Here is a 25,013-nt window from a genome sequence, read left to right on the forward strand (position 1 = left end):
TTGGGTTTATATGCCTCACCTGATTTTGAAAACTAGACTTTTCATTTTCATATGAGTTATTTGCTATTCAAAATTTTGTCCTGGTCTTGCTACCTACTCTTTGGTCTTCTCAGATGGTTTGGGTGTGTCATGTGGCTTAGAGATGCAAGCACCTGTGACCAACACCTTTGAATTTGCCTTTTCACCTTAGCAAAACAAGCTCAGGATAATGAGTGGTTGGTTGCCATTTGCTAAAGTGGTCCACTGTAAAGTATCTATATAAAATGGTAGTTATTGAGAGATGAATGATGACCCCAAAACCATGTGAAAGGAGAGAACAGACTCCCACAAGATGTCTTCTGTCTCTACTCATATATACACATAATATGTGAATGAAAAAGTTACCCTTTATCCTTAGGCTTAAATAAGTGTGGATGTTTAACAGAAAGGATGAGCTGTTCATCATGTTGATGAACGACATGTACAGGAAGACTTGACCGTGCATAGTTGGTCCTGAGACAGCTACTTTGTGTAGCATCAAGCAGTTCATAAAAGCACCAGTGAGCCTGTTACCTGCTAGAGTTCATATGATTCATTCAAAGTTTGGTGTCTGTGTTTTTAAAACATGTAGTCAAGTCAACTTTGCAGTTGGCTTTTAGGGAAAATTATGAAGCCAAAAATTAATAATTGGTCATTGTTCCTAGATTTTGAAAAGTCAGTAGTTGTCAGTTAATTACTGTTAACCTTAAATTTATAAAGAACAATCTGAACAAGGGAATAATGTTTTCTTTTTTCCACTCTTTGAATCTGGGACACACTGTTGCTGTGCTTCCTGTGTGTGTTCTCCACTGCCCAGAAGCGGATGGTGAGTCCACACCAACTGCACCCCTGGCCAGAGGTGAATGTAGTGACTCCTGAAAGGTTCTTACTATTATTTTTTTCCTTAAAAAGAAAAAAAAAATGTACTTGAGTTAAACTCTGCTAGTAAGGAGAGAAAGACCACGTTTGACACTGAACAAACATGTCGACTTTTATGGTGGTCAGTCCAACAATAGGTGCGAAGTCGGAGTGTGAGGTCGGCAGATATGACACGTGAAGTGTCCGACAGCAGGACTGCATCTGAATCAACCACATTTTAAAAACTACCCTTGTTTTTGAATGGACTGTTCTTAGTATGGCCAGAATTTTGGTTTTTCTGACTGGGTTATATTTTGGAAGGAAATATAGGGCTAAAAGCCATTTCTCTTGTAAAACAGATATTCAAGAAGAATTTTCGAATTATCTGTGAACAAATGCTACACTAAATAAGTTAAGCACACATGTGAACATTTTGCGCAAATGCTGAAGAACCAGACAATTTGGTGTAAAGTGCAGGCATTGCCTGGATTCCCTTCCATGATTCTGTCCTTGGGAAGGTGAGGTGGACAGAAAAGTGGAGCTTGAGAGTTGTGAGTACTTGAGCAGGCATCTTTACATGGTTCTTAATTAGGGGTTCACATCACAATTCTACTTGTGTAAACTTCATCTAGAAAAAACTACTTCCTGGGCGTGATGATACATGCCTTTAATCCCAGCACTCAGACAGTTGGATCTCTTGAGTTCCATCGAGGCCAACTTTGTCTACCGTAGTGACTTACAGCTCAGCCAGGGCTACACAGTGAGACCCTGTCTCAAAAACAAGACAGAAGACTTGACTTAGCATTCTGCATCCTTGCTGGAGGTTAGGAAGTATATGTTTTGGAAAAACATTTCTCAAGTGATTAGTGGTCACACATGGGAGGTAGGTAGGTAGACCTGATTTAATCTGAACTTGTTTAATAAGAAACTGAGATTCAGAGAAGTTGGCATTTGATAGATTTACAGTAAATGACCATTGCTGTTTTTGCAGTTCTGTATTGTAGGGTGTGTCACGATCCTTTGGGATGTTTAGCTTATGAAAGGGAATAGACCATACAGAGTTGAGAGACCAGTGGGCTGGTGGGTAGAAGTGTGGTGCTGCAGTTGAGGGCAGTAATGGGAAGGGTGTGGTATTGGGGACCCTGGTTTTTGAGAAACAAGTTAACTAGAAGTAGAGCCAAGGAAGCAGGACAATTGAAATTCAGATTTTGACCTGGTAACTGAGAGAAGAGGGGCGAATGCTGTTAGAAGTAGGCAGAGCTTGGTTGTAAAACTCTTGAGTTTTACATTTATGTGTGAGATGATATATGCAGGCAGAAAAAGTACATACTTAGGGGAAAAAACAAGGATCAGGCTAACAATACAGTTTAGAGGCCAAGATAGGCTGGTGACATTCACTGCTAGTTTAAATGCCGGCATTGACTGGTGACATTTACTACAGAGGAGCCTGATGGTTGCTGTTCAGGTTTGGATACTCTGCAGGAAGGGTTCTGTGCCTACAAAAAGAACAGCAAACTCAGTAAACATTGTGTGTGCATCAAGCACTTCCCAAGCTTAGATACATTAAACAAAGAAAACAGAAGCACACAAAACACTTCAGTTAGACAGGTATGGAAGTGCATAACTTTAATTCCAGCACTGGGCAGGCAGAGGCGGGCAGATCTTTGTGAGCTTAAGGCCAATGTAGTCTACATAGTAAGTTCCAAGATAGCCAGAGTACATAGTGAGACCCTCTCTCAAAAAACCAAAACAACAAATAAAATACCACTTAAAAATGACCCCACAGTTGTACTTCATGCTAATAGAGTTAGAGCTTAGTGGAGGCAGCCTTATTCCTGAGCACGGTGTACGCTGTGGAGTGGGAGAGGTAGAGAAAGGGTAAGTGAGTAGGTGGAGTAGTGGGTTTGTCACCTTCAACAGTGGACAGGTGGACTGCGGAGGACTAATAAGGAGAGAGTGTCAGGTTTGGGGAGCTGAGTCTCTTTGCCTAAGAAGTGAGCAGCAGTGGAGGAAGTGTGAAGGTGTCTGAGGCAGGGATGTGAAAACACACCTGTAGGAAAAGGCTTTCAAGGTGGATTCAGGCCCAGAGCAGAAGCTTGCCAAAGTCACCTTTAGGGCCAGAGGAGGGAGTTTTTGCTTTGATCTTGAAGGAGGCTTTGGGGCTTTAGATAATCATGAAATTGATTTGAGATGAATTCAGAGAGAAAAGAGTTTACTTCATTCTGTTCTAAAACTTAGTAGTAGCTTTTAAAATGTCCTCGTTCTCAGTTCCTCTAAACTGTCTTAAATCCTCAGTGAAGACTTAGCGAATTAGAAGAACAAAAGCCAACACTTTATGTTAGAACCAATGGAAACCTTTAGGTAGATGAGAGGCGCTCTGCTGTCTCAGGTCTGTGACTCACAGTGATTGCTCTAAATGCTGCTTCCTCAGAGTCTCTGGGTTCAGCACAGGCTTAGATTCTTCTGCAGCATTTGGGTAGGTCTGTGAGCCTTTGCTCCATGATCCAGTTTTCAGATTAGAATGTTATTCAGCTGAGATGGGCGTGCCCACCTGTGACAGACACAGCATGCACACGCACGCGCACACACACCAGCATTGGTTATTCGGAGTAGAGACAGTGAGTTACATAATGTTCCTAACTTCCTCCTCAGCCTACCTTCCCCTCCACCTGGAGGGGAGTTAATGAGTCTACACCCTAAGCCTAAAAGGTTTGGTTTGTAGAGGCTCAAGTTTAGCTCCTCCTGCTTTATCTACTCTCCAGCATCACTCTTGATTTGGAAACTTCCAAGCTTTCATTTGCTGATGAACCAATACCTAGTTGAGCAGCTAACATATCCACTCAACTGTGGACCTTTAAAAGTAATGTCGATGGTGGGCAGTGGTGGTGCACACCTTTAATCCCAGCACTCGGGAGGTGGAGGCAGGCGGATCTCTGTGAGTTCAAGGCCAGCCTGGTTTACAGAGCAATTCCAGGACAGCCAAGACTGCACAGAGAAATCCTGTCTCGAAAAACCAAACAAAAGTTGTGTTGTTTTTGGCTGGGGGTATACAGTGGTATAGAGTGCTTGTCTGGTATAAATGATATCTTGATTTGTATTCCAGACCCATACATTCTGGCTCCACCCCCACCCCCCCCAAAAAAAAGCTTGGGAGTTGTGCTATTGTAATTTTTTGTTTGTTTTTGACAGGTGTTACCTGTCAAAAATTTTTAACATTTTTTTTTTCCATGACGACCAGAGAGACATATGGTCCTGTATTCTTTCCTCTTTGCTTATTTTTCACGATGGTTCTTTGTTAATAGATGAGAGTTAATTTTGGCCAAGACCATGGAAATGTGCCTGCAGAGGAACTGAAGTTATTATCTGACTAGCACTTTGAGTGTCTCCTGACTTTGACTCCCTCTTGTTTCTCTTTTATTTGTGTGAGCTTGTCTGTGTTATTCACTCACTGCTTCCTCCAGACATTTTTAGCTCCTTTCAGGCGGGTGAATGCTTAGTAACTATCAAGTTTGTGTTTCTGGAAGTGATTCATAGCCAAAGATGTAGAATAGTGGTCTCAAGCCATCAAACAACACACACACACACACACACACACACACACACACACACACACACACACACACACACGTATAAGTCACATACTTGCACACATTAGGATTACTGGATATCATTAGTTTCTCCCATGTAGCTGTGATAAATTGTTCAGAAGTCTCAATCGCTCCTTCAAACAGCTTGTAAAGAAGTCTCTCTGGGTTGGGGAGACGGCTGAGTGAGTAAAGTGCTTGCCAAACAAGCATGAACCTGAGCTTGAATCCCCAGAACCCACATAAAGTTGGTTAAATTAAATTACAGTCCCATAACTCCTGTAGTGATGTGGGAGGTGGAGACAGGAGACTCCCCAGAAGCTTGCAGACCAGACTAGAAACTGTGGCTGAAGAACAAGAGAGCCTGTCTTAAACAAGATAGAAGATGAGATTCAACACCAGAGGTTATCCTCTGACCTCCATGTGTGTGCTGTTTTGCACATGGGTGCCCACATGTAGTAACATGTGTATGTGTTTAAAAGTCTTTAATGGTGTTCCAGGGTTATCAGACCTAGAAGCAGAGCTGCTTGTTGACAAGTCTGGCTTATACTGTAGCTGTGATTTGTGTTTTTTTGTTTTGTTTTTTGTTTTTTCTTCTTAGTGCTGCTGGAGTTTGAACCCAAAGCCTTGTCAACAAAGTGCACTTTTTGTTTGTTTTCTTTTTTTGTGACAGGGTTTCTCAGTGTAGCCTTGGCTGTCCTGGAACTTGCTCTGAAGACCAGGCTGGCCTCTAACTCACAGAGATCCACCTGTCTCTGCCTCCCGAGTGCTGGGATTAAAGATGTGCACCACCACTGCCTGGCTAAAGTGCTTATTTTTTTAAGTGAGTGACAAGATATTTAGAGTCCAGAATACCTAGAGAAAATGTTTCAGTGTTTTTCTGGCACATTATTGATTGATTGCTTTGTAACAGGAAAGAGTAGGTATCTATTTGCTCTGTTTTGTGTGCCTGGTTTGTGGAAACGTTTATACTGAGTGCTGAGTAGCTCTGCGAGGGATCTGCCCGTTATGTAGGAGCTGGCAGCTCAGCACCTGTGTTCTAGTTGTTTTCCTAGAACGTGGGACTTTAGAATTCAGGGAAAACCTTTTGTTCCAGTGTCTGAGCTCAGTTCCTTCACTTTGGTTGATAGCAGAAGAGTCCCTCTAGTCTTTGAAGGTTATTTGGTGGCACATATGAGGCAGGTTTTCTGTTTCTTTGCATAAGGGCTACATGACCAGTATGCCCTTGTGGAGGGGCCTGTAATCCAGGGGCTTTTCGAATGTCTCGAACATTCCTCTGCGCACACTGCCCACCCCAGGATAGGAATCACAAGATGCCCCATATGGGTTAAGCTTTTGTGTCTCTCCTAATGGACTTCCTGCTCTCTCACCAGGAAGAGGAAGAACAGGAGGAAGAGGATGATGATGAAGATGACGACGACACTGATGATTTAGATGAACTTGACACTGACCAGTTGCTGGAGGCAGAACTGGAGGAGGACGACAACAATGAGAACGCAGGAGAGGATGGGGACAATGACTTCTCTCCCTCTGATGAGGAGCTCGCGAACCTTCTAGAGGAGGGGGAGGAGGGGGAAGATGAAGACTCTGACGCAGATGAGGAAGTGGAACTGATCCTGGGCGACAGTAAGTATAGGGCCGAGTTTGGGGTGAGCCTTGGCACCTGGGGCCAGGCCCCTCTTGTACCAACCCAGTCCAGAAGACAGCTGTGTGTGGGTTCTTCTCGCTCTCTACTCTGGTCCCTTGATGGATCAATCACCCCTGTTCCTCCTATCAGACTTTATAAACCATTCCAACTGGCTCCCACCTCTTACCTTTTAACCAAAGGCTTGTAAATCTTTTTTGTTTGACACAAAGTCAATACTTTTTTTTGCTTTCTGGGTCATATGATGTCTATTGCAGACACTCAGCTCCGCTGTAATAATGAGAAAGCAGTCACAGGCCAAACATAAATTGATAAACTTACAAAATAGGTATGAGCTTATAGCTTGAATTCCTTCTTTAAAGGTTTGGTCTTAGGAAGGCCAAAGCATAGCTGTCATGTGAGTTTCAGGCTGGAATCAGTGAGAAGCAGTTCCTCCCAGGCTGCTGTGCCTTTTCGACTGTTGCATACAAATTAAGGGTCTTTTGTGAGAGAGCCCTCTCCAATCTGCTTTTGGCCAATCTCCCCTAAAGGCTGAGGAACAAATGCATCTGTTTTGTTCATTCCTCCCCCACTTGTTCCAAAGTTTGAAGAACAAACTCCAGTTTGTGTAGTAATTTCCTACTAGTGGATTTCTGAAGCCATCTTCTGCCTTTGCTAATGAATCCCAAATAAACCAACCAGCAGCTGGGCAGCACTGTGCTCCACTGCACTCTTCCTTGTATTAGCATTGCTGTGAGAGTGCCATTGTTGGCAGACTTCTGCTAGGGTGCTCCTGGTTCTTTGTAGTGCTGCCCTGCCTGAATGAGGAGTGATTCCTGTCTCACTTAGCTAACATACCCAGCATTCTCACAGGCATGGTAGGTATTGTGTCTAATAATGATAGCCACTAATCACAGGGGGATGTTCACATTTAATTAAATTAAAAATTAGCTTCTCATTTCCAAATGCTCTGTATCCACATGTTGCTACTGTGCTGAGCAGCAAGAACACATACATTTATATCATTTAATATCATGACAGAAAGTTGTGTTGTGATGGCCTAGGCCAAACAAATGCCACGCTTCTTCATCAGAGGGTTTATGATCGTGTTTCCTGGTAGGAGAAGAGGCGGGTGACTGATTTCAGAGCATACGAATGTAGATTCTCCTGTAATATGTACTGTGCATACACAATACTTCTCTACCTGATGTAAGTCCATTTTCTTTGGGACAAATACCTCTTAGGTACTGGTAGTGCTGAAGACTTGACAGTTGATTGCTTAGTAGCGATTTTTAGCAAGTCCTCATAGGGTATTTGAGGAAGCTCTTGGTGGGGGTGGGGTTGCTTATATCTACCTATCTACTGTTTTAAATAAATAAATAAATAAATAAATAAATAAATAAATAAATAAATAAATAAATAAATAAATAAATAAAAGGTTGGGGTGATTCTGTGGGTTAGCTCCTGGCTATGACCTGAGAGCTAGGTAAGAAGGACCCAGAGACATTTTTAACAAAGTATCAATAGTGAGATGTTAGAGACAAATTATACCTCCCTTCAATTAATAACAGTACTTAATAATGCAGGAGGTGGGGTCAGTCAACAGCAGGAAGCTGGTGTCACCCCCACATGTAAGAGAGTGTCACTTCATTTGTTTGTTTGTTGTTTTTAAATAAAAAATACTTTATCAAAACACAAGATTTAAAGAAGTTCCCAGATAAACTAGACAGACTAATCAAAAGCTGCTTTTGAAGGAGGGACTCTACAACAGAGTTATAGTATTACCAACAAGGGTTGCAGTACTATTATTGGGTGTCCCACTTTTGTTCAGTCAGGCCTGTTCCTCCAGGGCCTCCTTTATAGCAAGAGGTGGCTAGACTGTATATTCTGAAGAACTGGATCACCATTTTTTAACCAGTGTAATATCTCCATATAAAGGGGGGAATATAACCCAGACAGTGAAAATAAAACCGCTTCCGATCAAAGATAAAGTAGAGAAACCTTCCCATCCTTGCTCTAACCCTGACAACTGCCTTCATCCACAGGGCTGTGTACTTAACCATGATGGGGCAGTGAAGGAGAGCAGAGAGCTGCTACCAGTGGCCGTGTCCCTACAATCCAGATGACAGTTCCAGCTTCTGCTCATGCTTTACAACAGTAAATGACACATAGATGTGCTAATGTGCATTTAATCCACAGAGGAGTGAAGATATCTGGGCTTTTTTATTCTGTAATGTTTCTAAACCTCTACCCATTAAATGCAAAGAAAAATGGAAGGAGTCTTGGCAGAGCAGCAGGGACGCCCACATGGTGACAAGATGGGTTTAAGTGTTATTCGCGGCAAGGAGCCTGATCCTTGCTCCAGCTTTTTCTAGAGTGTGGACTTGGCTGTTTTGATAGAACTGTGCACATCCCCAGTGTTGGGGACCACTTACCTTCCAGATCCCTGAGTACAGTACAGTCCTAGCTTGCCTCTATTGAGATGATCCATTTTGGTTTTGAAACACTTTCTACAAAGTTCTACGTTGGGTCTTTTTCTGGCAGCGACATTTAAGTGTTTCTTTGAAAGGGGGGATCCTGGGCAGCAGTAACCACAAGGTTAATGCACATTGCCCGCACGTAGTGCACTATGACACCAGATACTGGTTCAGTCCAGGGTGCTTGGTTTTATATGGGCAGCATGGTCATCTCCTCAGCTCCTAGTCACCTAACACGGTTTACTGTGTGGCCCAGATTGGCCTCAAGTTCCCCAATCCTTCTGCCTTTATCATCTGAGTACTGGGATTATAGGCATGTGCCACCACACCCAGCTTCAGGTTTTCCATTCTTAATTTGAATATAAACCCTCTCAATTTGTGTTTGTAACAGTACACCCTCCTTTTGCTGTTCTGAACATTTCTTCTCTCAAAACCAAGGTAATCTGGAAAACTTTAATTCTATTAAGTTTTAAGAATATTGTCACTGTAACCTGGGTGTAAATATTGACATATACATGACGTGGGGGTATTTCTGCTTGGACTGAGGGGAGACACAGAGGTGGCACCTGTAGGTTATCCTTTAGATTGATTGCTCTTCTTGTGTTTTATGGCTGTCCATCGTGGATATCTTTCTCATGGCTGTCTGTTGATCAGACTGATTGTACTAACCTCCTCATTTGTAAGTATTATCATTACAAGCTTCATTCTGATTGTCTGGAGGAACTCTTACTGAACTTACAGGGCCTTTTTAGGGCATGGTGAAAGCCATAGAAACCATAGAGACCCACACCCGATACAGCTCCAGATACAGAACCCTAGTCCTTGAGAGAAAGGCATTGATGTCTTCAGGGTCTTTATGTGTCTGCTTCTGGGGACCCCTTGCTCCCAAGCCTGGATGTTGTAAGGCAACAGCAGGTCAGAACACTGGAAAGATTATAGTTCATCTGTCTTTGCTCCACAGACCTTTAAGAATGGGAGGTCCTGACCAGAGGCGGGGGATTTGGTCTCTGCAACATTTGGGGCTGAGAAAAGGTTAGAGCAGGTAGATAAAAGGAGTCTTGTCATTTGATCACAGGCTGCTGTGATCCTACTGAGTAATTCTTAGATGTGACATGGGGTTAATAAGTCTTGACTCTTTTTTTTTTTGCAGTAGGGTAGGGGGATTGAACCCCTCGGCTGCCTGGGAAGGTTCTCCGGCAGTTGGGCCTGGCATTTTTGGCCTGCCTATAATGCAGTCACTAGAGGATTCTGTAGAGGTCTGCAGAGGTGTCCGGCAGGGACAGGTGCTGTGTGTGGCTCCGGGGAGTAGACACTGCCTTCTTCCTTCTGGAGTTTTTACCTCAGAGAAACTGCTGGGGTGTGGTCTGTTCAGGTTCAAGTATCAGCTTTTCATTCTGTGAACACGCCATTGTGTTTCTCAGTCCTTGCCATGTTGGGCCAAATTTGTATCCATTTGGATTCTGGGAACACCAATTCCCCCCAGCTCATTTTTACTTGAAGGACATTCTTATGTTGGCGCTCTCTTGTTTTTATTTTACTCTTCTTCCCCCCCTCCCCCCAAGGGATCTTGCAGAAAATGAAGATTTGGGAACATGAATTTTTCCTTCCTTACCTTGCCTAGAATTCTTTCAGATACCTTAGAGAGGCTGTTGAAGCTTTGTACTTGTGGGTACCCCTTTCCACATGGACATACAAGAGTTCAGGTGTTTCAGGGCTCGGGCTATGTTGCTCATGTTCCTGGGAACCTCATGAAAATATTTCCACAGCTTTGTTATTATTAAAAAAATTTTAAGGGGCTGGAAGAGATGGTTGAGTGGTTAAGAGCACTTGCTCTTGTAGGACCTGGGTTTGATTCCTAGCATCTACATGATGGCTCACAACCACATCTGTAACTCCAGTTCCAGGGGATCTGATGCCGTTACCTACTCGGGCACCAGACCCGTGTGTTGCACAGGCAAAAAACACCCATATATACATTTTTAAAAAGTTCAAATTAACATTTAAGGAGGAGAGAGCATGCTTTCCACAGTAGTGTGTAGAGGTCAGGGGAGGACGGTTTGTGGAGTTGGTTCTCTTCAGAGATAGAACTCAAGTTGATAGGGTTGGTGGCAGGGGCCTTTGCCTGTTCAGACACTTTACTGGCTCCTTTCTGTAGCTTCTTAAACAAAAACTAGGCCTTAAGAGAGTTATTTACTAGTTTTGACTTTTGTCAGATAGACATGATATATATTTGTTTTGAGGGTCTCACTGCATCCAGGCTGACCTCTTCCGAGTGTGGGATTATAAATAATGTCCCTCACACCTGGCTTTGAGGGGCTCTTTTGCTATCATTTAGTCTCATTCCTCAGTAGATCATTCCAGAAATGTTAATGAGTTTATTCCTTGTCTGCACATTAAGTTGGGTGCCCTTAGTCTCCACGCTCCTGGCCTCCTCGTTTGTAGCTGCATTACAAGGATTGAATCCTAGGATCGTCTGCCTTTGTAGGCTTCTGAGGACTGGAGAAAGGGACTCAGCCTGCTTTTAAAAATCAGTTTTGAGTGCCAGGCTGTGGTGGCGCACGCCTTTAATCCCAGCACTTGGGAGGCAGAGACAGGTGGATCTCTGAGTTTGAGGACAGCCAGGGCTGCACAGAGAAATCCTGTCTTGAAAAAACCAAAACACCCCCCTTCTCCAAAATTAGCATTTAAGGTATCATCATGAAAATATGGGATTTATGTAAAAGGGTTACTACAGTGAAAAATGGACACGCCTACCGCCTAACCATTGCCCACTTCCTATGGCAAGAGCATCTTAAAAAAAAAATCTCGTAGTCTGATCTAGAATATAATTTCATCGATACTGTCTTCATGTCCTATGTTAGGACTCTGGACTTTTTTATCCTTTGCATCTGCTACTTTGAACTGTTCACTTGGTTCTTCCTGTCCCCTTCTCCCAGTCCCCTGGTTATGTTTTAAAGACAGGCCTTTATTCTGTGACCCCAGCTGGCCTAGAACTCACTATAGCCCATGAGCCTCCTTTTTTTTAGTGCTTCTTTAGGGTCAGGCTTATGATCCTGCCATAAGGACACAATAGGCCTAGGGTTAGGACCTCTGTGCTCCTCAGCCCTGCCCCTTTGCAGCCCAGTGCCCCAGGTGAAGGCTTGAGGACACTTGATCCCTCTGGGGCATCCCGGGCAGGAAGCAGGGCCTCCAGGTTCAGGTCTTTTGAAAGGCAAGAGAATCAGAGGTCCCAGGGGTGTCCATTGTTGCCAGCAACAGGCATATTCTCTGGAGCCAAGCTCCACGGAGTTAATTGGTATGTTTTTTACTTTCTGGAAAGTGGTAATTAACCCTGCTCAGGCATAAGTGTGTTGAATGCAGGGTTCCTACAATCCTAGCACATAATTCTCTCTTCCTTCTCTTACCTTTCAGCAGACAGCTCGGACAACTCTGATTTGGAAGATGACATCATCTTATCTCTGAATGAGTGATGTGCCAGTCCCCACTTGGAAGAGAATCTTGGCAGGCGAGAGAAACTGAGTGAATGAATTCAGAAAACCTGCCTTTTGCTGTCTCCCAGGGCTGTCTGTTAAGGAACTGTATGCCCTGCATTCAGAGGACTGTGATTTAGAGTCTCCCTGGAATCTGAGGGCCCTTCTAAAAAACAGTAACACACACACACACACACACACACACACACACACACACACACACACACACACACACGACTACAGGGACTAGGCCCCAATTTGTGTCCCCTCCTCCTCGGACGGACATAGCTTTCCTCACGGGAAAAACAAACATGTCTCTGGGTATTTCACAATATATTTTCTTTGTATAATGTTCTTTACTTAAAGAACAAGAAATAGTTTTTTATAAAACTTTAAAAAGAAAAAAAAAAGCAACAGGCATTTATAACCGAGGGTCTGAACTTCCACCCACCAGTCTATCCCTGCACTTCATTTTCTTTGGAAGAAAATGGCGTCTACAGAACAATATAGAGGCATTTTTACATACGTATTTAAATGAAGAGGAAAATCGTGGTTTCTTAAATTGATAAGGATTAAGAATATTTTATTATAAATATAATATATGATTTTTTAACCTGTTTTGTTGCCTCATACGCTGTCAAGTTAATTTGTTTTCCTTTGTGCCAGAGTGGGAATGGAAGGCATGGCCTGCTCCTGGGAAGATGCCTAACTCCCTCCCTTGGTGGCCAGGCAGCAGTTGTGTGGACCTTGGTTTTGTGGAGTTGAGAACTTTAGGGGTATAAATTCACTCCCTCTCTTTCTCTTTGTGATTCAGTTTTTTCAGAAGTCTTTTTTTTTTCCTTCCCTTTCTTCCCAATGTGGAAATTACAAATCAAAGGTCTTTTTCTTTAATGTAAAGTGTATTTATTTAAAAAAAAATACAAAATAAACTACAAGTCTGTCTTTGTTTATGGCCTTGCCTTTTCTTTTACTGAAGTGGGGTGTCCCTCTCCAGCTCCTCACAGTTCTGGCCAGGCCAGAGTTCTCCCATAGCAAGCCCCCAGGGCAGACAGTGGTTTAGTCACTTGAGCCCGGACTGAAGTTGCTGGAGGCCTTGTGAGGATGGCATGGGGCACAGAGCGGGGGTGGGGAAGTAGGGCTGCATCTGTTACCATGTGTGGGACCTTTAAGGAGCATTCTGGTCTTTTTCAGTCCTAGAAGTTGAGGGGTACTTGAGGCTTGGTCAGGTTGGATATGGAGAAAAACTTCATGGGTCTAAAACTAACAAAGTATCAGGGGCTCATGTTTTGTTTGTCCCGTCACTTCCCTCCCACAATAAATATTAAAACATTAATTTCTCTCTCTGATTTTGCCCTAATGGTAGCTTCGGTTTCTGTTACATAGGCATTAATTACACAGCCACAGAGACCCCTCTCCCTTTACTGAGAAGGGTGCACCGGGTATAAAGTAAACAACACACGATGGCGAACTCTCCAGGGGTAGGTAGAGCCTGCTCCGCTCGGGAACACAACCTGTCACACTGAAATGACCTGTACCACAGAGGTACATCTTGCTCCTTTAAAAGTCGAGGCCTCGGCTCCTCATTTGCTTCATGCCTTGGCATTAAATGGTTAGCTGACAACAGCTAGAAGTCTGATGGCTGGTACTGAATGCCGCTGAAGAGAGAGCAGGAAAAGTCTGCACTGTCACTAATGCAGCTCACCTGCCAGGGGCTCCTGGGAGCACCCACAGGCCTCCCAAGGTGGAGATGGGCACATTTAATAGGAAAGCACAATTCTGGTTGACTTGACAACACTCCCTTAGGAATGTGCTTCATGAGACCAAAAGAAAACATCTACCTTCCTTGTTCTACTAGGGTTCAAAACCTGAGTCACTTAGGAAAACACAGGAGATGAGAACACTATCAACTAGGGGTTTTGTCTGCTCGTGTTTTTTGCTTTCATGAAACATCTCAGGCACTGGGTACCTGTTGTTAGCTTTCTCACTGGAGACAATGTCACAATCGAACAAGGCCTTGGCCACCTGACCCACCTTCCTTAGTGCTGACAGGCTGGCTGAGAGGCCACAGAACCTGTTACTCTTAGGGACTAAAAGTGGTTAAGATGGTTAAGTGGTCCAAGGTGGAAGGTTACAGCGGGGTGCGGTTCTTCACCAAGAAACAGCGGTTATCAGTAGAGAAAAAGGGCACCCCTTTCCGAACGGGTTGATGAAGCTGGGGCTGGGGCGCCTTAGTTCATTCTGCCTGAAAGGGAACACTTGGTGATGAAACCTGCTTTGTTAAGGAAGATGGGGAGCCGGAAGTGCTACAACAGCTGTCCTGTGACGGACGCTGTTCAAGTTCTACAAGAACTGCAACAGGCCTTCAGGATGAGGCCTGCTCTGGTTTCTGTGGTATAACAAAGAATCCTGAAGTAGTCTGGGACACCAGGCCGGCTGGCTCGCTCCAATCCGAAGGCGGTGGCCGCAGCTCCAGTAGACACAGGCAGATACATTAACACTAACGCTTTAGAGCAGTGGTTCTCAACCTTCCTATGGTGAGACCTCTTAATACAGCTCCTCATGTGGTGCTGATCCCCAACCATAAAATTAATTTCGTTGCTACTTCATAACTGTAATTTTGCTACTGTTATGAATCATAATGTAAATATTTTCTGGCAATAGTTTGTCAGAGGGGTCGCGACCCACAGGTTGAGAACCACGGCTTCGGAGCCATGCTTTGTTTCTCATGAACACCAGCCAAGGCCTGGTGAGTGGAAAGTCCCTGTTTTGCCCAATCTCCTGAATTTCTGTCTGTAGACCAGCACGATTGCCATACAACCTCCAAAGTCCATCTCTGAGCCCAGGCGTCACAGGTGCTGCCTGAGGGCGTGGCCCAGAACCTCTGTCCAGGGTTCCCATTCTAGGCCTGAATGTTTGGACTACTCAAGCTGTCACACTCTGAGCCTGGCTGTGGTCTGTGGTGACAACTGTTGCTTGATCTGGCTTCCTACTTGAGACAGCAAAGGCAGAGCCCAAAACTCCTTAGGCTACTTTCTCCTCCCCGCGTGAGGATGCCTCAAATCTGTTTCCCTCTTACCACAGCTGATGAGGCTCTGGGCTCTAGCCTATTATTTAGCAACTGTGACTTCTATTTCCTTACCTCATTTCTGTGTATCAAGAGCACGGAACACTGTGTCACTCATCAAGGACATCTTCCTGGCCCTCTATTCCCTTGCAGCACTGAGTACTGCAGTTGGGGGTCTGTTGTTTGCCATAAAGCTCTAGGTTTGACTGGCACAAGCTCACTCTACTGACACAGCCCTGAAAGACCAAAGAAAGCCCCGAATCACAAGCACACCGAAGAGTTAACCCAGTTAGGCTGCTTCTCACCCTGAATGCCAACATTTTGCCTCCAGGACCCCTGGGAGTCAGGCAGCTGGCTCTGATACTGGAGACGCGAAACTACATCAAGACTAAAGGCTGATCCAGAGGGGGACCCTGGACAGGCCATGCACACGGCCCCTCAGCATCAATATTGCACTGTTCCTCCCCCGAAATACACGAACACAGAACTGAAGGCTACCCTCTGTCCAACAGGCTTTACAACTGGGTGCTGTCCAATGGCCACAGCTCAAACTGAAGCACACACTTTTTTTCCCCTGAAGGACAAGGGAAAAAAACAACAACAGAAAACTACCTGTAGCCGATGGCACAGCTCTGAGGCCCAAGCCCTTCCTCTAACGGGCTCAGCTCAGGGTGGTGGAACCGCCCGCCTACGGCGCACAAGCCCGCTGGCCACTGGCTAAGACTGACAAGTGTGCTCAGAGTCCCGACAGATGAAGAGCCGCACCCCAAACGCAGCACAACTTTCGGAAGCAGTGGTCCCAAGAACATGACACAGGACATGCACCGAGGGAAGCCGTCCATTCTTTAAGAGAACCTGATTAAACCGGGACTGTGGTCGGGTGAAAAATTCATCCCGCCAAAGGCTTTACTGACAACTTTCCATACAGTTAGTCAAAAAAAATAAAAATAAAAAAATACAGAATACAGCAGACAGTATCTCATACACAGGAAACATACTAGGAGTTTCTTCTTGTAAAAAACAAAAAGCCCCAGACCCGAGAACTGAGTTTTAGCAGTGGACAGGATGCCACCAAATGAACCAGAACAAACCAGCAAGAATTCAAACCAAGGGAGGAAGGTAGGTCGAGGAGGGAGCAGATTTGTAAAAGAACTGCTTCTGTGACACACGCAGCTGGAGGGAACAGGTGGGCTAGGCAGTGTCTCGGACTATAACGATCACCATGTGTTCGTCCTCGAGCTTGCCCAATGTCCTCAGTGCTGACTGGAGGTACTGCTGTGAGAAGTCGCAGGGCGGGAAGGCATAGAGCATGCCCGTGCTGTCTCTGCCCTTAGACCCACCCACCGGCAGGCTGATCACCCCCGCGGCCTGCTTCTGTTTCAAGTAGGAGACCAGGTTCCTGAGAAGCCGCCTCTGTAGGCCTGGCTCCACCGTGGGCACCCCCTCAGTGCCAGGCCCACTGGGGGTTGACTGGATGGCCAGGAGCACTGCATAGCCGTTGGGGCTCCCCTGCTTGATGCGGCGGGTGACCTCGTCCAGCTTGGGCTGGTCCAGTCGAAGGCGCTGGGCAATCTTTAGCTGGGTCAGCTTGCTGCCAGAAGTGTGGTCTTTGAGGAGACCGCTGATAACTCCCTGGTCCCCCTCTAGGATGTGCATAGATGTTGGAAAGCAGCTGTTTTTCAAAACTAGAAGCCCATTCCAACCCAGCTGCAGTGTCTGAGCATACTCTGAAAGAGTCTTCAGCTTTTTGGTCTCGTGTTTTGGCTCTTCCAGGGTCTTGGGCTCTGCCTCGGTGGTCCGATGATTGCGTTCACTCTCTCTAGTCTTTTTCCCATGGGAAGAGTCTGGAGCCTCATGGTGGTGGTGGTGGCTCCGCTCCTCTGCATGTCTGCTGTTGCTGAGGGAGTTGCTGCCTGACTCCTTGGTCCCTTCACTGGAGTGGTTCTCCCTCCGGCTACGCTCAGGGGTGCGGTCCGAGCCTCGCTCAGACTGCTGCCCCCCACCCTTGGTCCTGCTCCGTTCCTCGTAAGGGGAGTGGGCTGTCCTTCCACGGTCACTGGAAAGGCTCCTCCGCTTGCGTCTCTCTTCCCAGGGCTTGGCTATAGTCCGGTCCCCATCTCCTCCCCAGCGTTCACCACTCCGGCTGCGCACTGAGCGGCTATACCCCTCCAGGCTATTTCTGCGGTCCGAACTTTTACTGAGGCTGGTCCAGTCCCCTTCCAAAAAGGTCCGGTCTCGGTCCGAATACAGAAGGTGTGGAGGGGTCCGATCCCGTACCCTAAGGTCAGGGTCCAGGTTTCGATGCCGGGTATATCCATCAGTGAGCAGCTCATAGTGCACAGGGAGAGGTGAGGGCTGGTACTGCTGGGGATAGCGAGTCTCTTCTGCTTTGGCAAAATCCACCCTGAGCCTGCGATCTGGACCACCCAAGGGAAAGCCCCTCATTTTAGCACAGGCGGCTTGGGCTGCGTCCAGGCTCTCGTACTGGATGTAGGCAAAGCTGTCTCCTTTGACGTGGTCAATGGTCCGGATGCTCCCAAAGCGATCAAATTCCCTGGCCAGGGCCGCCAGCGAGGTGTTAGGTCCCAGACCACCCACCCAGAGGCGGGTGGTGGGGTTAGCCTTGCCGTAGCCTATCTTTATAGGGTTTCTGCCAATCACCCGGCCGGACATAGCCACTTTGGCCCTGTGTGCCATGTCCAGGTTCTGAAACTTGAGGAAGGCATAGGCACCACCCTGGCCACGGGCAGGCCTCTTGATGACCACCTCCTCAATGATGCCGTACTTCTCGAAGGCCCGTCGAAGCTCCACCTCAGATACACTGTGGTCCAGGTTCCCGATGAAGAGGTTTCGAGTGGCTCTCTGGTCGTCCTCTGGCATCAGGTCCTCCTCGCACACGGCCGGGTAGCTGTAGGGGCGCCCGCGGTCGTCGTACAGCCCGTAGTAGTCCAAGGCCCGCTCCCGGGACAGTCCCACGGCCGCCGCGGCCGCCGCATCCAGGGCAAAGGCTGCCGCGGCGTGCCGGGCGCGGGGCTCCCGCAGGGGCGGGGCGGCCACCGGGGACAGCGAGCGCTGCTTGTACTGGTAGCCCCCGTGCAGCGGCAGGTAGCCCAGCGGATCGGCGGGCGCGGGAGGCCCTGGGGGCGGCGTGGAGGCAGCGGCGCTGCTGCTGCTACTGCGCCGGCTGCTCCCGCCGCCGCCGCCGCCGCCGCCGCGCAGGTAGACCGGCTCTACCTTGAGCGGGCGGTCGTAGAGCAGCAGCTGCCGGGCCAGCGCGTGTTGCCGGGCCTCGCGCGCGTCCTGTGGGTGCCGGAAGTTCACATAGGCCACGCGGCCCAGCTCCGGTGTGTGCGACAGGCGCAGGCTGATCTCACCGAAACGCTTGAACTGGTGGAAGAGCCGGTCCTCCAGGTGCTCGGCCGGCAGCGCGGGGCTCAGGCTGCTGATGAGGAGCGTCTTGTACTCCGGAGCCGCCGTGGAGCCGGGACCCGCAGGTTCCGCCCCGGGGGGCGGCGGGGGCGGTGGGAGTGGAGATGCGCGGGGCGACGCGCCGCCAGTACCGGAGTCCCCGGAGGCCTTGCCGGTGCGTCCTCCGCCTCCGGGCGCGCCCGAGGAGCGCCCGCTGCTCGCTCGGTGATTCGCATCCCCGGCAGCGCGACCGTCGCGATGCCCGCCGCCGCCGCCGCCGCCGCTGCCGCGGGGCTTGTCACGAGCCCGCGCTGGAACCGGGTGCTTGGTGCCGCCGGAGGCCTTGTGCGCTGCTCGCCGCCCGCCCGCCTCTGCCTCCCGTTCGCGCTCCCGCGGCCGCTTGGCGGACGATGACGAGCCACGCCCGCTCGGGCTGGAGTCTCGCTCGTTCTGCCGCTTCATGGCGCCGGCGCGGCGGGCGGGCGGGCGGCCCGCAGGCCCCTCACAGCGGCAGCGGCGGCGGCCCAGGAGGCAGCGCCCCCGGCGCCGCCATCTTGGACAAAAGGACTCGGCGCGGCGGCGGCGGCGGGGCGGGGCGGGAGCGGCGGCCGGGAGCTGCGTTATCAAGGTGCGCCGGCCGTGCCACGTGACTGGGGTGGGCGGGACGAGAGTTTCGCTCGGCGCCTATCCCTGGGCTCCGCCGGCCCGTACCACGTGACATCTTGGCAAGCGGAGGAGCGGGCCTGAGTAGGCGCTCTGGCGCCCCCGCGCGGCTGGCGGGGCTTAGGCGCGGGGCTAGTGCGTTGTGCGCGGATTGCCGCTGGACTTAGGCTTTGTGCTCCAGGGCTAGCTACACCGGGTCTGCCTGCTTTTTCCGGGCTCGGGGCTGTGCCCATTGCAACAGGAATGCCCACTTGACCGGCGGTATCCTGCCGCTAGGTTGAAATCCTATTCCCCTCCATGGCGTTTTCTAACTGGGACCACGACAGAGGTGACATCCTTGAAGGATCCCTACACCCTGTCCAGGACCCCCACCCCAGGCATCTTCTGTATTTAGATTCTTCAGGCACTGTCCTGGCAAGACCCTGAAAACAAAGACTACAGATGCAGGTGAGACCTTCCTGGATCCAGGTACAGAAACTAGGAAGACTGCATTTGCAACCTATAGACAGGCATCTTGGTGTCCCTGGGTCCAACTTTCTGCTGTAGGTTTCTGGGCAGACAGGAGGCTGGAAAGATAGGTCTGCAGAGCAAAGGGTAAGGAGCAGGTAATGCCAGAAGTTATCATTTCTTGCCATGCTGACATCTTGCTGGCTAGTGTTGTTTATATCCAGGAGGTGAAGTACAGGCAAGGGTACCCAGATGCCACTGGGGGTTTATGTTCTCCACAGATGGTTGCTGGATCCACTGAAGTATCTGTAGGATGACGAAGAGTGCACCCAGCTCTTCCCTCCTCCCACAGGCAGCAGTTGGCAGGAGACAGGTGCAGAAGAGAACTTGGAATAAACAGCAGTGAGCTCCATGGCAGGATCTAAGGCCCCGTGGATGCAAACTGACAAACTGAACTTAGGAACCACACAAGTGAGCTAAGACCAGCTCTTTGGAATCTTTTTTTTTTTTTTTTTTTTTTTTTGGTTTTTCGAGACAGGTTTTCTCCAAGTAGTTTTGGTGCCTGTCCTGGATCTCACTCTGTAGACCAGGCTGGCCTCAAATTCAGAGATCCGCCTGACTCTGCCTCCTGAGTGCTGGGATTAAAGGTGTGTGCCACCGCTGCCGGATGGAAAACACAACTTAGCAGTCATTCCTTTCACACGTTTGGGGACAGCAGGAGCGAAGTGTCCCCGGTGAGGCACTGCTAAGTACCAGTGACAGAGCAACTGGAAACCACACTGCACACAGCTCCCAGGTCCTCCACTCCTACCAGTCCTCACACTGCTTCTGTATAAACCGATTCCTGCCACACTTGCAAAAATGGAAGCATGCAAGGGGCCTTGTTCACACCAGAACTAGACTGGGACCCCAACAAAAGGATAACTAAGTACCAGGTGGAGTGAAGAAATGCCAATTCTGACCACCTGCACTCAGTGGAGAAGATTCTCTGCTTGTTCTGCATATGCTGAGCCAAAATGTAAATATACTTTAGACTTGAGTCCAGTGATAGCCCAACCTTCAGCTCCGCCTACTGGACTGTATTGGATGGGGGTTTGAAGGCAGGGGATGTCAAGTCTAGCTCTTCACTGGGCTGAAGTACACAATACTCTGAAGCCCTGAACCCAAACTTTGGCTGCTACATGCCCCTAAATCCTGTTATGGGAGTTTCTGGCACTGGCAGGCCAAGGGACTTTTACAGCCTGGAAAGGTAAACCAGTAGATTACAGGACACAATCCTGTTTCAGTTCAACTCTCCAAAGACAGATTTTTTTTTTTCCCTTTAATAAAAAAATCCCAGACAAACTTTGAAGTCCTAGAGTAAACCAGCAAAAGAAGGAAGGAAATCCCTCCCTCTTCGGGGAGGGGGCACCGCAGGGCCAGCGTCATTAGGAAAGCTCCAGGCTTCACATGTCATTGTCAGGAGCCCACTTCAAAAATAAATTACAAAATGGTTGTTTGGGGAAGAGACAGGAGAACTGTTTTTCCCCTCGGGTGCAGCAGGGATTGGGCAGACTATAAATCAGTCCGTGCGCTGGCTGCCTTGGGGGCGTATTTAGGCATCAGTTCATTTATCTTCCGGATATAGTCAGACTTTTCTGCGCAGCCTTTGCACATCTCCCCCCAGTCATCCAGGATCTTCTTCAGCTCTTTCACCCGGAGCTTCTTCAGGTCCACTGTGCTCAGGTCAATCTGCTTGTCTGCAGGGAGAGCAGGAGAGTGAATGGCTGGGTAGCAGATGCTGCGGCCCCCAGCTGTGCTGCTCGCCAAACCATTCCTTAGGAGGACCAGCCTACACGCAGCAGGGGAGACATATGCACACTGCGCCAAGAGGGAACTGGCATTCTTCAGCAAGAGGGCCACCTCAGGCTGTCAGTATCCACTACAGGACACGCAGTGCAGAGAACCCACATGGTTCAGAGGGGAAACACAGCTCCAGTTCCCCAAGGACCTTCTACATGTCAGCACAGAATGACAGTTCCAGGCTGGTGACAGAGCAGACATATCCCCTGGGTCCCCATCAAGGCACCAGAGTCAAAGCTTACTCCATAACCCATATGACCCAGACAGACCTGTATCAGAACCAACCAGGGTACCAAATTAGCACAAGCACACACCACAAACACAAGGTTCTTGGACAACACTGGCATGGTTTAAACTGTATGGGAGAGGCCTGGCTCTTCTCAATGAGATGGGCTCTGCTATGGTGATGCTGTGACTCCAATCACTCTTGGGCTAAAGGTTTTATGGCCATCAGAAATACAGCCATGACAAGTCTGTTAAAGTCTCATTACATCACTTCTCTGCTCAAAAGTTTGTCAACTGCTCCCAACTTCACTCAGACTAAAAGCCAAATTCCTCACCAAACCCCAAGGCCCCGTCCAACTTGTCTACCTCATGTATTACACTTCTCTCTATATTCTGTGTCTACACTGTGCTATTAGCTGGCCTTTTGGCTAATCTTCCTTCCTCTTCCTTCCTTCCTTCCTTTCTTTTTTTTTCCGAGACAGGGTTTCTCTGTGTAGTTTTGGTGCCTTCCCTGGAACTCACTCTGTAGCCCAGGCTGGCCTGGAACTCACAGAGATCTGCCTGCCTCTGCCTCCTGAGTGCTGGGACTAAAGGCGTGCGCCACCACTGCCCGGCCTCCTCCCTCTTTCGAAGTAAGCTAACAACTCACCTTCTCAACTTCTGACCTCCACCTAGCTTTGATATGGAAGTCTCTGAACTGCAGCAGAATGTCATCCATCATGCTATAAACCCTCACGATGACTTTTCTGGCTAGAAAGCAAGCCCAGAAGGGCATGTAGACATCGCAGGAGATGCACAGTTCTGGTCACACTCACCATATTTTAGCTCACAGATCTGACTGTCTTTCTTCTTCAGCTTCTCACAGATCTTCTCCACAGGGATATGGTGGGCCAGGGGCTTTGACACCTCGTTGATGATCTTGGTGGCTGCATCATCTGTGGCCCCGATGTAGTAGCACTGTAGCAAAAAAAACCCAAAAGCCTTAAAGGAGAATTTACGTGCATGTCTAAGTCACGTGTGTGCAGGTGCCGAGGAGGCCAGAAGGCACTGGATTCCCCGGAGCTGGAGTTAGCAGTGTTGTGGGTGCTGGAAACTAAACTCAGGTCCTCTGCAAGAGCAGTACACTTTCATAACCACCTCTCCAACTCCAGACAACAGCTGTTATTAGGTCACCTTGGAAACTTCTCTCTGCCAGGGCCTCATGTTTTAAGTACTTGCCCAGAGCTGGCTGTTGTGAACTCTAGGCACTTGATATGTGCTCAGTCCCAGAGTTTCCAGATGAGTTTAAGAACCATCAGAGTTCCAATGAGAGACTGCCAGAGAAACTAAAGCTACGAAGGCCAATGCTTTACGAGGGCTCTTGCCGTTGACTTGGCCCTGGCCACGGTGGGGCACCTAGCTAACTACTTCTGATCCCAAACACACCAAACTCTTTCTGGCCTTTGCACACTCATTCCACTGATGGATCCCCTTCCTCAGAGATACCTGACTACTTTCTCTAGTAGCCTCCCAACCCCCACACTCTCCTAGTCTATTTTCTTCACAGACACACCCTTCCCTGCTGTGCATCTGCCTGTCATTGTTCTCTTCTGGCATTACCAATACTCAGCTCATAGACGCTTAATAAATACAGGCTAAAAATACTTCAGTCTCGAATTAGTTTACAGACATGTCTCATCATGAAGTGGACAGTACACCCGAGCCAGGGAGAGCCTGGATGGGTCACCAGCTACTCACCAACCGATTCTCTTTGCCTCTTGCTTCACGGCAGAACTTTATAAGTTCTTCTTCAATAGTGGCTGGTGAAAATGTAACATCTCTGTCTTTGAGGTCCTGGTAAAATCTTCCCAGATAAGAAATACAAACTGGAAAAGAGGAAAGACAAATGTTAAGCAATTACTAGTCTCTATTTCACCAGGAAGAAACTCTGTCAGCAGTTTTGGTGGAAGGGATGAGATGATCATTAAAACGTTTCTCATCATTGGTTTACTCAGGTACTTAGAGGTGCACAGAACCCTTAGGTTGCTGGGGTCCTAATACCCAGTGCATGCCGGGAATGAACATTACCCCAGTGACCCACACACAATCCTCTCTGCTGTTTTCAAGTTTAAGCCGAGAGTGGACACGTGTCCTTGAAAGGGAACTCACTGTGACCTCATAAGGGACAGATTGGAGGCTGAAGCAAACGATCAAAATGTTCCTTATTCCAAGTACAACACCGAACCCTTAAGTGAAGCTTGGCAACTCCAAGAGGCCGTTGCGGCCCACGGGGTCCCTTCCCGGAATCTTTAAACAGTGATGAAAAAGGACAGAAACTCCCGCGTCTGTGGGCTTCCGGCCAAGTTTTCAACGTGATTGAGCCGATGCTTTCCCCTAAACGAGTCAGTTTCTAGGCCCGGGTAATAATTCCGAGGCCCTTGCTCCAGCGGACCCCGCCAGGAGGAGCACCCGCCCCCTCGGTTCCGTTGGGTTCAGCGCCGCCTGGCCGCCCCTTCCCGTACCTTCGCAGTCGCCTGGCCGCAGCGCCCGGCTGTTAGGCAGCACGCTGAGGGCCAGCGCTACCGCCAGCCCGCGCGTAGCCCACATCTCCTCTGCTGCCGCCGCCGCCACAGCCACCGCCACCGCCGCCGCCGCCGCGCGAATGAACCGCACCCGGCGCGGTGCGCCGCCTAGGGGGCTGGGACACAAACCGGAGCTTCCCATTGGCGGGCGGCCCCCGCGCCCACCCACATGCCGCATTCTCATTGGTCCACGTGCCCCGGAGCCCAGGCCGGCGGCTCCACGCTACCCTTCCTCATTGGCTGTGGCGTCCGGACCCTAGACAGTTGTCCGTTGCTGATTGAGCCTGGGCGGTCCATAGAAAGCGGCTGGGCGGAAGCTGCACGGTCGCCATATTGGGTAGGGGCAGCTGCTTTGGCTGCTGCAGGGAAGCCTCTGAATCTGGTGACTCGTCCCGAGTACCCCTTTTTGGCTCCACACCCAGTCCCCTCCCAGGCCCCGGACTCCTAGCGCAGGATTTCTGGCGTCACCAGACACCCAGCAGGATAAGCGGCGCGAGTAAGGATCAGAAAGGGTTGTTTTGAGCCACCACGTGTATTGGCGAACCAATCTTTTGAGAGCGTCCACCTTCATTCGCCAGCTGCCCACACCCCTCCTTATCCTGGGTCGGAATGCAGAACCTCCCAGACGAAAGGCTCCAGGCCTGTGAAAGTCGGCTGCTGTCCTGGACCTCTGAGGGCCTCCCAGTGGAGGCCAGGGGATCTTGGGAGGTTTTATGTCCCACTCTTGGAGATGCGCAGATGGGAACTGGAGATGTTACCGCCTAGACTGCAC

At 48.8% G+C, this 25,013-nt stretch overlaps 3 protein-coding genes across 4 annotated transcripts in view; 1 reads left to right on the plus strand and 2 right to left on the minus strand.

Annotated features, from left to right (window-relative positions):
* Dcaf1 (DDB1 and CUL4 associated factor 1) overlaps positions 1–12,981 on the plus strand; it is a 63,449-nt gene extending 50,468 nt beyond the window's left edge. Inside the window, exons 23-24 of one of the 2 annotated variants that reach the window (XM_052719658.1) lie at positions 5,834–6,086; positions 11,973–12,981. In XM_052719658.1, coding sequence (XP_052575618.1) covers positions 5,834–6,086; positions 11,973–12,031 — 312 coding nt within the window. In that variant the 3' untranslated portion in view covers positions 12,032–12,981. The remainder of the gene's footprint in view (positions 1–5,833; positions 6,087–11,972) is intronic. The other variant, XM_052719667.1, reaches the window with a different exon arrangement.
* A 2,985-nt stretch (positions 12,982–15,966) lies between these two features.
* Rbm15b (RNA binding motif protein 15B) lies at positions 15,967–19,061 on the minus strand. The gene has a single exon (XM_052719674.1). The coding sequence runs from the start codon at positions 18,963–18,965 to the stop codon at positions 16,287–16,289; it is 2,679 nt and encodes an 892-aa protein (XP_052575634.1). The 5' UTR covers positions 18,966–19,061; the 3' UTR covers positions 15,967–16,286.
* Positions 19,062–20,893: 1,832 nt separating this feature from the next.
* Manf (mesencephalic astrocyte derived neurotrophic factor) lies at positions 20,894–24,327 on the minus strand. The gene is made up of 4 exons (XM_052719709.1): positions 24,182–24,327; positions 23,418–23,545; positions 22,496–22,637; positions 20,894–21,352 (listed from the first exon to the last, which is right to left on the minus strand). The coding sequence occupies exons 1-4, from the start codon at positions 24,264–24,266 to the stop codon at positions 21,168–21,170; spliced, it is 540 nt and encodes a 179-aa protein (XP_052575669.1). The 5' UTR covers positions 24,267–24,327; the 3' UTR covers positions 20,894–21,167.
* Between the last annotated feature and the right edge of the window lie 686 nt (positions 24,328–25,013).

The sequence above is a fragment of the Peromyscus californicus genome, unplaced genomic scaffold (genome assembly GCF_007827085.1).
Source record: "Peromyscus californicus insignis strain IS unplaced genomic scaffold, ASM782708v3 Scaffold_11__1_contigs__length_118956290, whole genome shotgun sequence".
In the NCBI taxonomy this organism is placed as follows: Eukaryota; Metazoa; Chordata; class Mammalia; order Rodentia; family Cricetidae; genus Peromyscus; species Peromyscus californicus.

What these genes read in the sequence shown, in the direction of transcription:
- Manf (XM_052719709.1), bottom strand. Translation starts at nt 24,266, where the DNA reads ATGTGGGCTACGCGCGGGCTGGCGGTAGCGCTGGCCCTCAGCGTGCTG. An exon ending in GCGGCCAGGCGACTGCGAAG is followed by an intron (nt 23,546 to 24,181) that starts GTACGGGAAGGG and finishes CCTCTTTTCCAG; the next exon opens with TTTGTATTTCTTATCTGGGA. An exon ending in GATCTGTGAGCTAAAATATG is followed by an intron (nt 21,353 to 22,495) that starts GTGAGTGTGACC and finishes CTCTCCCTGCAG; the next exon opens with ACAAGCAGATTGACCTGAGC.
- Rbm15b (XM_052719674.1), bottom strand. Translation starts at nt 18,965, where the DNA reads ATGAAGCGGCAGAACGAGCGAGACTCCAGCCCGAGCGGGCGTGGCTCG.